The sequence below is a fragment of the Buteo buteo genome, chromosome 17, assembly GCF_964188355.1.
Source record: "Buteo buteo chromosome 17, bButBut1.hap1.1, whole genome shotgun sequence".
Taxonomy (NCBI): Eukaryota; Metazoa; Chordata; class Aves; order Accipitriformes; family Accipitridae; genus Buteo; species Buteo buteo.
The window spans coordinates 10,637,193-10,652,861 of record NC_134187.1 but is presented as its reverse complement, the minus strand read 5'-3'; the positions used below and the strand labels follow the sequence as shown (position 1 = coordinate 10,652,861).

General features: G+C 35.4%; 1 protein-coding gene across 10 annotated transcripts in view; it reads right to left on the bottom strand.

The window, feature by feature from the left end:
• Positions 1-867: 867 nt before the first annotated feature.
• PUM2 (pumilio RNA binding family member 2) overlaps positions 868-15,669 on the bottom strand; it is a 76,228-nt gene continuing 61,426 nt past the window's right edge. For 6 of the 10 annotated variants that reach the window (XM_075049058.1, XM_075049057.1, XM_075049059.1 and 3 more), the window contains 8 exons: positions 11,874-12,141; positions 11,179-11,308; positions 9,067-9,201; positions 8,650-8,787; positions 6,876-7,001; positions 5,781-5,902; positions 4,296-4,488; positions 868-3,830 (listed from right to left, as the gene is read on the bottom strand). In XM_075049058.1, coding sequence (XP_074905159.1) covers positions 3,699-3,830; positions 4,296-4,488; positions 5,781-5,902; positions 6,876-7,001; positions 8,650-8,787; positions 9,067-9,201; positions 11,179-11,308; positions 11,874-12,141 — 1,244 coding nt within the window. In that variant the 3' untranslated portion in view covers positions 868-3,698. Of the gene's footprint in view, positions 3,831-4,295; positions 4,489-5,780; positions 5,903-5,923; positions 6,725-6,875; positions 7,002-8,649; positions 8,788-9,066; positions 9,202-11,178; positions 11,309-11,873; positions 12,142-15,669 lie in introns of those variants that run through there. The other 4 variants (XM_075049055.1, XM_075049062.1, XM_075049056.1 and 1 more) reach the window with 2 other exon arrangements.

Genomic DNA, 15,669 nt, shown 5'->3' with positions numbered 1-15,669 from the left:
ACTAGATCTTAAAATGCTTTTGCAATTGTTCTTTCAGCTTTAATTCCCAGAATGACATGGTGGGAGTTGCTGTCACCCCACTGTTTACCCATTTTCCTAGTTACCCTATGTTAAACATCAAACATTCTCATGGAACAAAACTGACAGATCAACCTAATTACCACACTACTACACAGTGAGTCATGAGCATCTCTTCCAATGCCTGTTCCTTAGACCAGAGGGAAGAAGAGTGACTAAATCGGTTTCTGAATCTCCTTCAGCACTTTAAAACACCTAGACATTATGACCCCTGAAACCTTAATCTTCCCCACACTCTGATGAAAGAGTATCAGTGGATCCAGCAGTCAGCAATAGAGGCAATAGTATTATGGTTGCTCTGTCCATAAGGGGCTACTTCGAGGAGTTATTTTAACACCAAAAAGTGGGAACACTTCCCCTGCAGTTAAGACAGACCACTTCGCTCCACACCTTAAGCTAAAAAAGGTCCTTTGAAAAAAATCCCAGGCTGTTACAGAAACGAGTGTGGATCCAATGCTGCCATAGACAGCTAGCAGTCTTAGCCCTCTCAAATGCTCAAGAACTCATCCTGGATCCAGTGGTGTATGAAGAAACTGTTGTCAGGTTGTAGCTGTAACTATACATTGGTAAAGATTTTTTGTAAGACAATATGAAAGCTTAGCTGCTCAGAACTAGCCTCTGGAAACTTAATGATCTAATGAAGGGTTTTTCAATAATTGACCGATTCCCATCAGATCACTAGAAATGAGTACCTTTTCAAAGCTGGGCTCCACAGATAGCAGACAAGTCGCATAACTGAGAATATAAAGAATGGCTGGTTTCCTACAGGAAAAAACACAAGACCAGATGTATTTCACACAGTGTTATTCACACATTTTCATTTGGATTTTTACAGTATATACATGTGAACATTACATTATTCAATATGAGCCACCTGGAGTCAAACCTAATCAAACTGGTCCATAAACAATCTATATCAAAAAGCAATACTTGAGCAAAAAGTCTAGTGGTTCTACCCAAAGCCTAGAACAGCTGAAAGGAAAACCAGTGATTTTCAAGTTCCTGGATAGAATTTGTGCAAAATGATTTTAGGAGAGCAAGTGGAAGATTATGTTCACGATACTGAAAGCACTAAGGATGATAATTCTAGGACTGTTTAAATTCAGCCATGGCATGAATGCTACAGGGACAAAGTACTGGGCCATGATCAGTTTCTGCCTGGACATCCCCGAAAGCCTAACTTACTGTCTTATATGTTGGAGAGAACATCGGCTCTGTGGATTATAACACATAGCATTTGTACACAGGGTAAATATAGTCACTGAAGAGAATTAACATGTCCAAGGAAGTGGCTCAAAACTCATCCTTTGTGTGACTACGGGAAAGCTCTGGCTCCAATGACAGGGCTTGTACCTCCCGAGAGGAATTCTGTGAACTGCCACGCAAAAACTACTTGGCAATGAAGACTGTACTTATTAAAAATAATTAGGCCTACTACATCACTTAATGCAGGCACTAAATGACAGCTTCAGAAACTGGAAGTAGGCCAGAACAAAGCCTCCTATTTGCCTATTAATGACTTAACGCTACCATTAGAAAAAAGCAGCGCCTCAGATGTATGCTTTCATAAGATTTATGTAAACTGATATAAACAGTAATACGACAGAATTCCTTATACAAGTTTATACCACTACTATTTTCTTTCCTCATGATCAGACTCCTACCATAACAACCTTTTATTTGATCAACGCTCAAGACACTGCTTTCAAACTATCTTGTTGATCAAAACTTTAGGTTAAGCCATCCAAATGAATGTTTTACACAAAATACTTACTTCAACAACATACAAAGCACTTTCTTTATCTTTCAGAAACTGAATATACAAAGTAAGCTTTTTCCAAAATATTTCCATAGGCAAAGGATTAAAAAGGATTTTAATTATACACATATGGTCACAATTCTGCCTTAAAAAGATCATTGGGAAATGTACATAAGGCCGCTTGTAAATGTACATCATCTTTATGTTACTGTTACAATGTCATATGTCCAGAGAAAAAAATTGACAGTATCATACATATTTGCTTTACGCTGGGAGAAGGCTATTCAAAAATACAGTACTCTTCTGTACAAAAAAATCATGCCACATTTATTAAGATGGAAGAAGCATTTGTTTCTGTGATAACCAAATATTTCAGTCCATTTCTTACTATGCTTATTATCCCGACTTAAAATTTGAACAGATTGATTTCCCAAAGTGTCCATATTAACAGAATCAACAGCTATGTTATAAACAGAACATAATGTTTCTCACAATAGATAAAAAGAAAGCCGGTTCATATTTCTGAAACCATATAAAGATAGAATTTAAAAAAATCACTCTTGATTTGCTGAAATAAATTTACATTATACAACACTATATGCCAGGGGGAGAAAAGGGAATGGGGATATGAATATACACTAAAATGCAAATTTTTGTCCCAAAAAGGGGTAAAACAAATTACATTTACAGCATGAAGGTTTACAAATGTACATCTGTACAACCAAGGTAAGCATCACTACTAAATTAGCAAGGCTTGTAATAAACATCGAAACAAGAGATTTGTTTTCAAACTGTAAACTTACACCTATTAACTACACGTATACAATGCATATATTTATAGGAAGCAAAAAAGCTATCTGAATATTTAATCAATCATGCTTAAATGTTGAGCTATCAAGTTTACTTTTCAGTGGCCCCTCTTCTCTTCATCAATACCTATTTTTTGCATCTACAGTGAGAAAGCAAAATAAATGCTCAACACTTTCAAATCCTTACAATTCTATATGCAAAATAAAAAAATACAAATCTCTACTCTTCCTGCGTTGTAAAACTGACTGTAAAGTTAATACAGGGTTCACTCTTTTTCCAACAGTGTACTTTACTGAGTGGAAGTACCACCATCATTGTAATCCCTCTACCTCGTACAACAATTAAATATATAAGTATATACAGCACTTTTATTTTTAATACATCACTAGAGAAAACCTTAGGGCATCATTTTAAAAAAAACTGTATCCACAGCAGGTGATGAAAGCTAGTCTTTTAAAGTTTCCATTGTTTTGTTATTCCCTACTTTAATTTGCTGTGCCCTGTTTATTATTTGGATAGTGTGTTGTGAACCACCAAAATACAACTTAACTTTTCAACATGTTAAATAATGTTTATGCAGCTGATCAATTTTAATCTGGTATAAAAGACTTCACACAAAAGGGAAAAATAAGGATTAATTCTATATACAACTCTATAAACCTGTTGTGCTATGATGCTGGGTAGACCTACCAGATTGCAAGCCAGTGTATTAAAAGAATACTGTACTTTTTCCCTTTAAAAACTATTTCAGTGACTTTACAAGGTAAAAATTTACAAAATATGTGACAGCTATTTTGATACAATTACATCATATACAGGCATTCTGTGCTTTGCCAGCCATCCAATCTGATAGGTCTCTGGATCAGGGCTGGAGATATTTTTTTTCTTTTTTTTTTAATAATTCACTCCCCAAAAATATACACAAGAATAAAAATTTTACAAATGGATGAACAAAGTCAATAAATAGATTTAAAAAAATCATAACATTTATAGTTAAGTTGTATGTTTTGATCATTCACAATTCAATTTTTCTTCCATTTCTTTCCATCTTCTACAGCATCCCGTTTGGTGGTCCACCAATTGGCCCCAGATCAGCACTGTTCTTCAGGTAATACTTTTCCAACTTGGCCAGAATGTGTTTGCCATAGGTATATTTACGCAGAGTTGTGATGTGGGGTCGAATCTGTAAGAAGAAACACGTTATTTTCCCCCCCCCCCTCAAAAATTTTAAGTAGAGGTTACTACACTTTAAAAATATTATGTAAAAAAAAAAAGTCAGACGCTTGCATTTCAAAATTTTGGAAGTTTCTGGAAATATGTACAATTGATGACTTGACTCACCAAACAATTGATGAACCTGTCAGAGGAAAAGGGAGGTAGCCCTTTTGTGGGAGTGCCCTGTTGGTGAGTGGGGGAAGCAGAGCTCCTGCAGGAATATACTGGGCTCTGCGTTACAGAGCCTAGAGCAATTATGGCAATAGCACTTTTGTCCATGTCTGGATATTCTTAAGTAGAAAGTGTGCCCGTATGTTAGGAAGCCTAGGAATCTCTTTTGGGAGAACTTCAGAATGGATTTATACCAACAAATAAAACGAGAAACCTGTATTTCTTCTGTTATATTAATAAAGATGACAGATACTTCATGTACCTTGTGCATTATTATTTTCCGCTGAGCAGGTTCAGCCATATCAATCATCTTCTGAACAACATAGTTGGCATACTGGTCCTTCATCATGGTGTATAAGGCACTGTGAGGACCATCATTCTGGCAACAGACCTCATCAATAAGTAAAGCTCTTTCAGCACGAGAAGCATGAGTTACACATTTTTCTACCACATTGCTGAAAAATAAGACAAATGCATTCTGTGACTTAAGATGTAACATTCTTTTAAGTAGCAATTTTTAATTTATCTGAACTGTTCAAGTGTCTTAACACCACTAAAGAGCGCACTGTAAACACGTCAAGTCCTGATTTCCAAATTTTCAGTCTATAATGATTAAGTGAAAGGATTATACACTCCTACTCATGTAAAAAAGTAGCTTTCTGATACTTACTATCTTGTAGGAGAGATTTTCCACTGGACCTACAGTAGATATACTGGACCTCAGGTTGCAGAGGTATTCTAGTACACCTATTTTGGTTGTGGGCCCTTCTAACAGACAACAGAGAAAGCCAGATACAAGGCTTCCTTGCTTTCTGAATAAAGGCGCTTATCAGGAGCACGCCTAGATCAGAGATACTGTCAAATATTTCTTTTGTAGAGGAAGTCTCTGATCTTCCAGATACCTCAGAAGCTCAAAAGGCTATCAATGCTTATAAGACAGCAAAGTGATTCTGGTCCTAAGTTTGTGCTTTAGAAATTAAGCAAGTTCCAAGGAGAGGATTATGAACAGTTCTATTTAGGCAAAGAAAAATAAAATCCAGACAAACTTGCTAGTTTTGCATACAATCAATTTTTAAAACAAATGCCCCCATAATGTCACAGTGCATTTCTACTTAATATTGATGACAAGGTTAGTCTCACTTAATCATCCAGGATGAATTCCGAGGTGTGTTTTCCTTAGCAAAAGGCACATAATTCACATATCAGCAAAAAGCACCGAAGGATGAGTTTTAAGTTCTAATTTTAGAGTAGTTCAGGACTTCTACAATGGTCTTTGAGATTTCCTAATGCATAAAATCCTTGTCAGGCTGAACCACCACTTTTTAAGGCTAGCCTTTTTATACTTGTAAACTGCTTAGCTGGACTGATAAATGACAGTCAGGAAGTCCTAGCTTGTCATCATCAGTGTATCAAGCAAGTTCTAGGAGAGCTTTTCACCTGGCTCTAGGGATCCTCACATGAATACTTGTACAAGTGCAGGGAATGGGTTCCAAGGTGAACATAAACCATCCCATAAACCCATGGAATCTTCTTTGTTTTGCTACGGAACAGCATTTCCCCTTTCCCTTCCCCAAATCTAGTATAGAAATACCACTACCATTCATCTCTATAAAAATATGAAATTTCGGGAGGCAAGTTACATAACAGAAAAAACCCTATCATATCCTTTTTGTAACACAATAAATAAATCCAATATTACAACTTTAAAAGGGTAGTGAATCTTTAATATATGAAGGCTGTGCAATACCTGGCAAATTTGTGCTGACTCAGAGCTAGAACTTTTCCTCTTATTTCTGAAACTATTTTACTCTTGTCTTCAGGACGACCGTGCTCCAGTACATGTTGAATGACATAATTTCCGTATTGATCCTGAAAATAAGATGACTTCAATTTTCTTTTGTGTTCATACCAAGGAATCCATACAGCTTTTGTAAATTGAAAGTTTATGCAAACATACTATTTGCACAGATACAAGGAAAAATACAATAATGGCAACATTATAGAAACAAAGTGATGCAAGAAATATTCCATCAAGAATTACTTAATGGACCACAAAATTTACATGCAAAATGCAAATAATCTGTAAAACCAGCATTTTGCTGGAGTACCTTTTATCCTCTTAAAGAAAGAAGTCCTCAAAATTAAGATCATCATTCTTTAACAGCCATAGTATCTCCCTGAACTTTGGCTCCCCAGGACAGTTATGTTTTAACTAGAGACTTGTATATACAAGAAACCTCTGAGAAATAAATGAGACTGTGAATATGTAGCAAAAGGCAATTTTTGCCTTTTTATGTGTGGAAATTCCTACTGAACACTGAGTCCCTTCCAGTATTTTAAATGGATTCAATTTCAAAGCCATCTGTAGCACTCATTTTGTTCATCTGATACTAAGACAGGAAATCATGTTGTATAAGGTCTTTTGCCTTCTTTTAGAAAAGATGCCCTTTTTGTGTAAGAATATGCAACATTTATATTTTTGACAATGTATTTGTGTTTAGACATTATTAGAAGTTATCTGAAGGGACACCTGAGTGAATCAAGATAAACTACAAAAGGCAATCTTTGCAATGAAAAATATACTAGTTCTGTGCATTTACAATGTATATTCGAAGCTACAGTCAAAAGTATAAGAAAAAGGCTTTTTATATCTTCTTTGCCTCCCAACTTCCAAATTCATTTTCATTAAAACTATAGAAGGAAAGAAAAACAAAAAATCAATGTCTACAAAACTAAAGAGGCAAATGAATTTAAACAATTTCTTAAAACTAAGATATAGGAATAAATTATAACAACAAAAAAAAGCTCTAAAATACATTAAAAAGTGAATATATGCACTAACCTGCACTAGCTGTTCCGTGTGTTGATGCAGTTCTTCTAAGATTGGCAAAGTCTGTTCAGCAGTACAGTGTTCCAGAATACGCTGAATTACTCTACAACCATATGGATGAGTTGAAAGTACAAATACCTTAAAATAGGATTGCAAACTGAAGTTAAACCAACTGAAGTTTACAGATATAGTAATATTACCATGTTTGAAATGGAATTGAACATGCCAACTACTTCTATAAAAAAACAGTCTTGCCTGCTAATATCAGAATTCCATCTCCAGTAGAAATTGGGAAAAGATGAAAATGCAGTTTTTTGCGTGTCAAGGACTCCAGTAATTATACAACTAAGAACCCAAGTTTTCATTACAATGTTTCTAGCCTACTTAACTACAAAGGAAAGCCTGGAAGTATGACCCTTAGTTAAGCACTGTTCACCTTTCAAGCTTTCCCTTTAACTTTGTATTTCATTTTCAAATCTTAGGATGCTGACGCTTATAAAAAGGAGTTCAATTTTTCTGGCTGATTTTCACTGATTTCACATTCCAGCATACAGAACAGGGTCCCTGTTACAGATATAAAGTTTGTAAATAAGTATTCAAAACATAGTCAAAATCTTGCTTATTATTCCATTTGTTTGCTTCTCCAGAAGCCAGGTTTGTGTTTCAGGAATTAATTTAGAAGATTTAAGAGTCAGCATTCGTCAGAACTGAACACAGAATCTTGTCTGATTAGACACTGATCCAAATGATGCAGGCAGGTGAAAGAGACATATTGTTACATGACATAACTAAAGTGTGGTATTTTTCATTTGCCACTTCAGATTAACTAATATTTTTTATATAAAATTGCTTGGAGCTGAGGAGGGATTTCCAGTAAATAGAGTCACATTTTAGTCAAGGGGCTCTATTTACAGTTTAGAAACTGCATCTCATCTACCCCATACACACTTTTTGATGTAAAAAGACCTGACTCTAGAAACCCTGGTATGCCATTTACTATGTACAATAAGAATTCAGACGTTGTTGTTGTGTAAAATGTGAGAGAAGGATATTGTAGATTTTGTTAAGAAATACATTTGGCCATCCACTAAAGTAAAATTTAGTAACACAGCCAAGTTAGTAAGATTTTTACAATTCTTCTCAAGGCTATAAAAGTACACGTTTGTCTCAGAGTATTAAAATTTTATTTAGCTGCAGCATATTCTCTAGCCTGCAGCACAATATCAATCTTATATTAATAACGTTTTTGGAAACAAAACCAAATCCCCAACCTTAAATAAACAAATACCACCCCCCTTTACTTAACACTAGCCCATATGTAGGGAACAGATTTAAGGTATTTCCTTAATGATAGACATTAATTGGGAAACATGAACAACAGGCTTGCAACATAAGCAACTGAAGAAAATGGAAATTTTAATGAAAAATATAAGCTAGAGAGCAGATACTTTATTATTACATAAAAAATGGCAATGTTAAAAGTTATAAAGGAAATTTGAAATGGCATATCATGAAACTCAAAGTCTGGCCTTAAGCCAAATACCTCTATTGGTATTTATAATGCATCCAAACAGGTCTTTCTCGAGCCTCACCTCCAACAGATTCATCTTTTTACAGCATGTTAACTGTCTCTTCAACAGCTTTTCCATTTTATCATCCCTTTTTTATCCTACTTAAAACAAGCTGACTGCAATGTGTCAAACTCTATCTTGTATATGCAAATGGTGGAAAAAGATCAGCAGATCAAAGCAGCCCTACAGAAGAGGAAATGAACTGTTGACACTACCTGTCCTTTGAATGCGTCAATGATGAACTGGAGTGACTGGGGTTGAACACACTCAATACATTTTTGTACAACGTGGTTTCCATTTTGGTCTTTCACGCATTTCAGAACATGACCATCCAACTCTTTCACCATTTCATTCTGGAAAAAAAAAAAAAAGATTATTCTTGTCTTTACAATAGTTTTTTTTTTTTTTCTTCTCCCCTCCTTCCCCCAAGGAATATTCCATTTCATCCTAACCATCCAATCTTTATATTCACTGCTGTTTTACTTGTGTACCTCGGCAATTTAATTTAAACAACTATTTTAGTCCCTAGGGCATTTCATAATGAAAGGAACAATCAACAATTTAAGCAAGTAAAAAGATGGATGCAATAAAAAGAAATAAAATTAAAAAAAAAAAGTATTGCTCTAACTTACAATTACCTGCTGGTCAGGTGAGATTGACTCAAGTGCTTTCTGAATAACACGACAACCATACATCTGTAGGGCTAACGGCAGAACATGACCACGTATGCGTGTTGCTAGGGCTAACTTTTGATCCAGGCTTCCAAACTAAAAGAAAATAAATATACTGTTAACAAATGAAGACATATTGCACCATCCTGGAATTTACATGATAGAATTTAAGTACTTTCATCATCTATTACAGGTTTACTGAGCACCTTCAATGATTTTGCCCCTTTATATTTTTGGTGGGTATATTTACCAGAAGTTTTTATATTCTAAATGCAACATTTTGTAATGTTCCACATTCTAATCACACACCTGCTATCAAATGCATGACCTTGAAAGACAACAGAAAAGATTGACGTAGTTTATACTTGACTGTCTGTAGGAATATGTAAATGCAATAACCCACTTATTTAGACAAATTATACCAGGCAAATTAATTACAGATCACTGTAATGTATTAATTCAAACCAGATTTTCCCTGGTATCTCAAATTTGTATGGATCAGTGTATCTTAAATCTTGTATACAGTAAGTAAGCTGTAACAGGAAGTGAGGAGGGGAAAGATTTCAATCCCTGAAGTAGCTTCTTGGTAACTTCACGTGACTTGAACAATCATTCTTACCATGGGCACTTTGGGAAATCTAAAAATACTTGTGCTTTGCAGAGCAAAATCAAAATTATTTTGTACACTGGCTGTATTAAAGTATAATTCAACCAATGTTTTTCAGCAGTAGCTACTTCCTGCCCATATTATTCCCACCACGGTGCTACTACAACCTTCTGTGTTGCTCCATGTTGAGCAGAGTAGAAGCCAGTCAAGCTTCATAATAATACACATAACCCTGTTCCCAGATCCCCCACACAAGCTCCTGAGTTGGTACAGTACAAGAGACCACACAGAAGTGATGACCCTGAACAATCAGCTGGGTGGCACCAGCAACATTCATGCAGCACTGCTGAGAACTGTCAAACCCACACCTGTAGTCACCTAAGGCTCTGAAGAAAGCTCAAACAATTTCACCTTCCTACTAAAATAATGAACTAAATCCATCACTACACCTAAGGCCTAGTGCACTTTTTTCATGAGAACTCTTCTACAGAATTAAGATGAAAACACTCAACTGACAATGATTATCTATGTATCCATCCAACCTAACATTATGGAAAAAACCCAGCAATTGATGATAACTGACCAAGATCAAGATTTTACACACCATACATCAGCCATGCTTTTCAGAAGATTTTTTTATTTGTAAAAAAGAATATCAAGTAAAAAAAAAGTGAGCACATTGTTTCGTAAATTACTCATTAAAAACTACATTCCTGTTTACAGCAACCATCTGATTTCTTACTGGACGTTTTCCAGCTTCACCTTCTATCCACCCAGATACTTTGATATGATCCTTGATTTAAAGTACACCATGCTAGATACCTTTCCTACACATAACTTTTTCCAGGACACAGGTATTGTTTTTTCTTCTCTCTGTAAGTCAAATTTTGTCACTCTCTAATAAGGCTTTTTTTTTTTTTTTAACACCATAGTTGTTAACAAAAACCAAAGGTATTTTAAACACTAGTTTTAGTAATATTGGGTGTATCTTATGACATCCCTTCCTCAAAATTATTCCACCTCAATAAATTTTATGTGAGTTTCTTCATATACAGCACTGGATGAAGTTCACACAGCTATTTACTTGGGTGCAAGAGTATTTTCCAGACCCACTCTTTATCAAGATGCAGTAACCAACATAAAGTATCCTTCAAATCTTTGTCTCCCATCATCTGCTGAAAGTCCCTGTAAATGACGCTAAAATTACGCAAAGCCTGAGTGTGCAGCCTGTACATTCACTAATATTCACTGACATATGCACCACCAGTGTAAAGAGAAACTGTGCCTGTTATGAAAAAAAATGGGATACAGAACAGAAAACACATGTGCAGTGTTATATGTTTGGGTTCTGTGGTAGAAGTCCAGTAGAATTCTGCTATGATGTTAAGAAAAAATACAGTTAAATTTAATCAGATTTTACAGCATTTCATTTGCATTTCTGTTCATATACTTAGTGTTATGCTTACCTCAAAGAACTTCTGTATTACATAGTTTCCAAACACATCAGTCATCAATTGATATGCTGCTTGCAGGATCTCATTAAATACCATCTGGCGCTCAGCTGGAGTAGCTCGCTCCAGCTTTTGCTGTATAAATCTAAGTGCAAAAAAAAAAAAGGTACATTATGCTTTACATAAACAACAGGAAAACCTCTCAAACGCTGTTTCAATGAGACACCTCAAAATTCTAAAGCAAGTATTCAACATTTATAGAACTTATTAAAATGAAAGTAGTGCCTTTGCATATAAAAGGATACATTTTAGCAAAATTATACTTTAAAACTTTCATTTGAAAAGGATTAAAGATGAAAAGAATAACATTATCTAAGTACCTGATGATGTATTGCTGAAAAATGGGTTTAGATTCCAGATGCCAGATATTTTGTTTTCTTAATCAACGCCTTTTTGATACCTAAATGCTAGAGTTTACAAGTCTAGTTATGAGGCTATTTCTACACCAAGAACTTCTACAAGCAGCTAAATTTATCCTACTTTTATAATGAAATTTCCTAGAGAAGAAAAAGGTTGGTGTAAGAGCATGTGCTCCAATTAATGGCATGCTTTGTATTAAGATGACTAGCAGCTCATTCAAATGTTTGATGTTAATGTAACAATATCAAAGCAGTAAAATATTAAGTCATTAACTTTACTATAATAATTACCTAGAACCATGCTGGTCTTGAGAAAATTCAACAATATGTCCAACAAGGTCTCTTAGTTGAAGATTAGGGAAACGATTGTTTCTGAAATCTTCCAGCAATCGACTACGTCCAGAAGGCATAATATCAGACCTACTGTAACGAAGGCGTGAAGGAGGGAAGAGCTGACTGGTGGAGCTAAAAAGACTGGAGGTACTTGCCGCACTGCGATACTTGGCTTCGGCTCCAGGTGCTGCAGAAATATAGCGACCACTACCATTTGTCAGTCCTCCTACAAGGAAGCAGTTCTGTCAGTAAAGGCCATAAGGAAAATAGGCAACAGCAAAACAGTAAGTGTACTAGAACTACAGATACACCCTGGAGCCAAAGAAAACAACAGTGTGGTCTTGTTATTTATATTTACCTCATTATGGCTGGAGGAGTTACATAGCTTTATCTTCCAATAAATAAAACCATTCTCCTCCTCATTTTATTTTTTTGTGAAGGGCACCAGGAAAAGAAATGTTATTGGAAGAATATAACAAAGCAGGTAAAGTAAGCACCTGCTCAGACTTACAGAAACTTTAGAATTGGGTGGGCCTTAGCTTAGTGGGCAGATTTCCACTTCACAAGTAATACTGACTTATAGCCTTGTTAGTAGTCTCAAAGTTAGCCAATTGTTTCAAAATAGACCATGAAATCTGAACTACCCTTCAGTCCCTACTGAGGCACCTTTCCAACTTAATAGTGTGAAAGGGCATTTTTTGGGAGGCACACATGATGCCTCTTGTCATGCTGTACCTGTTCTGCAGGATATTTGATGACTTCAGCATCCCAGGCTTTCAAGCTGGTACCTCTTGTAAGCACTAAGTATGTCAAATTTCAAACCAGGTAACTAAGAATGCTCTACTCTAATTCTAAAACAAACAAAGATATATCAAACTGAAGTTCCTTTTAGAAACATGAACTCCTTTCCTTGCTGCAAAAACATTCATCACTCTCACTACACTTTGTTTTTCCTTACTTTCCAAGAACTGAATTAGGTCCTATTCCTTTTTGCTAGTGATTCCAACTACAGCTATCACCATCTCACAGTCCTGTGAATTTCTCCTCATATATTGCTCTCTAATCAGTTTATGCCACTCTGAACTCCTCCAGCAGGCCTCCCCCTCCACTTTACAACAGGCAGCAATTATCATAAGCAGCATGCAAACAAAGCAACTTTCTCAACTACAGTATGATTTTAAAAGGGATACTGCTACTATACTACAAGCAGAAATATTCAAAAGACAATTCTCACCTAGAAACTTCAACTCTACTACTTAAAAAAAAAAACAAAACAAAAACCTCAAAAACTCCCTAAAGTTATCGAGTATGAATTGGAAAAGGAAAGCATTTTCAGTTTCCCTATCCAGAAAGTGACACAGTAACTGAAAGCCCTTTCAAAGTCAACAGAAGAAATATCTACACTTGAATTGAAAACAAATTGCAGTATGTGCTGTTTGAATGGTGCTCTATTACAAAATTATTTAAGAAAAAAAAAAAAAAAAAAGAGGAATCAGCTGACAGTGCCCCAGCCAAGCCTTCTTTTAGTTCCAAGTTTTTATAAGGCTAGGCAACAACAGTGTTACAGTGGGCTGATAATGTACTAATGGTAAAGTATCTTTTCGAAAGGTCAAACTGCAATACCAGAATCTGAGATGTTAGTGCTCTGCAAGACACATCAAGCATCACATTTATTGCACTGTATAGGATTATGCCCTGAAATAGAAATAATTAGTATTTATTTTACAATTAGTTTTCAAAATTCAGTGGTAAGAATCAGTAAAGTATCAGTAAATACTTTATGCCCCACAACACCTTTTAAAAACTACTAGGTTTTCTTTTAAAGTAAAGCCTCTTAATTCTTTACAGCCAGAAAAATCAGGTTCTTTTTACCTATCATTTTTAGTTTCCGTTGACAATCACTACTTCCAGAAAAGAGCTGACAGTGACATGATACTAACAGACAAAAAGAAAAAAGAAACCCGACATTCTGCAGGTGAAGCAGCATGCAGAGTGATGCTCTACAGTAATTTCTCTTCCAGGAACGGCCTTCTAAATAACAAAAAGTTATGCACCTGTAATTATAGTATTTCTCATCTAGATTATTTAAATATATGAATGAAATCCTAGCTTCCCTGTAAATGCTGTGTATTAATACTATTTAATGCCACGAGAGGGCAGCAAAGCCCGTTTAAAAGGAAGTCTTATAGGCTACTTTCCTGTTTTAGCATCTCTATTGCTCCACTGATCACAGGCTCAATTCTGTGCCACAAACTAATAGGGTAGTTTTGATTACATGCTCACAAACTGCAGTGCTCTGGTTAGCACACACAATCATGGAACTGCACATGTGAATCAGGAATTGTTTCAGGTAGGGTTTTTTTGGTGGTGTTTATTTTTATTTTTTTTTTAACTGAGCCTTCATGTAAGTGTAAATTAAATGTGACAACTTATCCAGCAATTAAAACGGAAATTAAGAAACTTGGTAGGTTTTAACAAATCTGCTATGTATGTGTAGTAGAACTGCACGTATACAATACATTTCACACTCAGGATTATCAAGGCTAATTGGGAACCATCCCTTTTTAAGACTTGTAAGATGACTATGCTACAACTGGTAGAACTCCTGTCTAGCCTGTGAAACTACTTCAGACAATCACGTTAAGCAGAATCGTAATACAGGAAGGCTGAAAACATATCCATTGTGCCTAGAAGAACCTGGCATACTTCAAAAGCACACAGAAAGCTTAACCTTGTAAACCCCTGGATATTATTATAAAAAACAGTAATTTAATAGATAATTAGCTTCTCTTCTCATGTAACCTTTTATTACAGCAGCAGTGTTATAGCTCAGTGGCAACTCTGCAAATCTGAAAAATAGTAAAACCCCCAAAATAAAAGCATACTGTCATAGGTACTTATTATATGCAGATATACTCTTGTATACAATAGACTATTTTCTTAAATATTGTACTCATCATTTTCTCAGTCCACAACCATCAAAGCATTAGTGTGGACATCAAGGACACCTGGTTTTCTTCCTGAAAACTTTGAGTGTGAACAGCTTAAAAATGAAAACTGAATTCTAGTTATCCAAATCCTCCTGGTTAGCCTACCATACCCGCACGCTCTTCAAGAACTCGGGACGCTTTGCTTTACAGATCTGATTCCAAACTAGAAAGGTAACAGCCTAGGTCTTATAAATTATTTGGAGAACATACTCAACTGAATAAAGCACCTAGTCTAAACTGAAGTTTCAAAAGACTGTTATCGGGCATCAGTATAGCCGCACAATTACAAACCGTTGGGGAATAAAGTGTGCAGCTCATTCTTCAGATAATCACTATCACTTCGGATCTTGTAAAACAAAGATCTCCAATGCAATTAATAATATTAGGTTGTTTTACAGTTTAATTGAACCTAAATCCCTGTGACTAGTGTATAGGGAAGAAGAGGCACAGAGGTATAAAGGGGATATAGACCATCTAAAACAGAGCCTTACTAAGCTTCAAGGACACAAAGCATGTTAAATTACTAACTCCTTAACATGGATAGCATATTTAATGTAAAGGAGAACATGAAAAAAATATTAAAAACTAGGTCTAGGCACATTTATTTTGACAGCATTAGTCTGTTAGTACTTATTACCAAAGTATTTCTTCGATTGTTTCTAACCAAGACATAAACCAGATTTACTGCACAGTAACTGTTGTTTAAACCAGTCAGCAGTATTATTTTCTAGTAAAACACATATGAGTATATAAACACTTTAAAC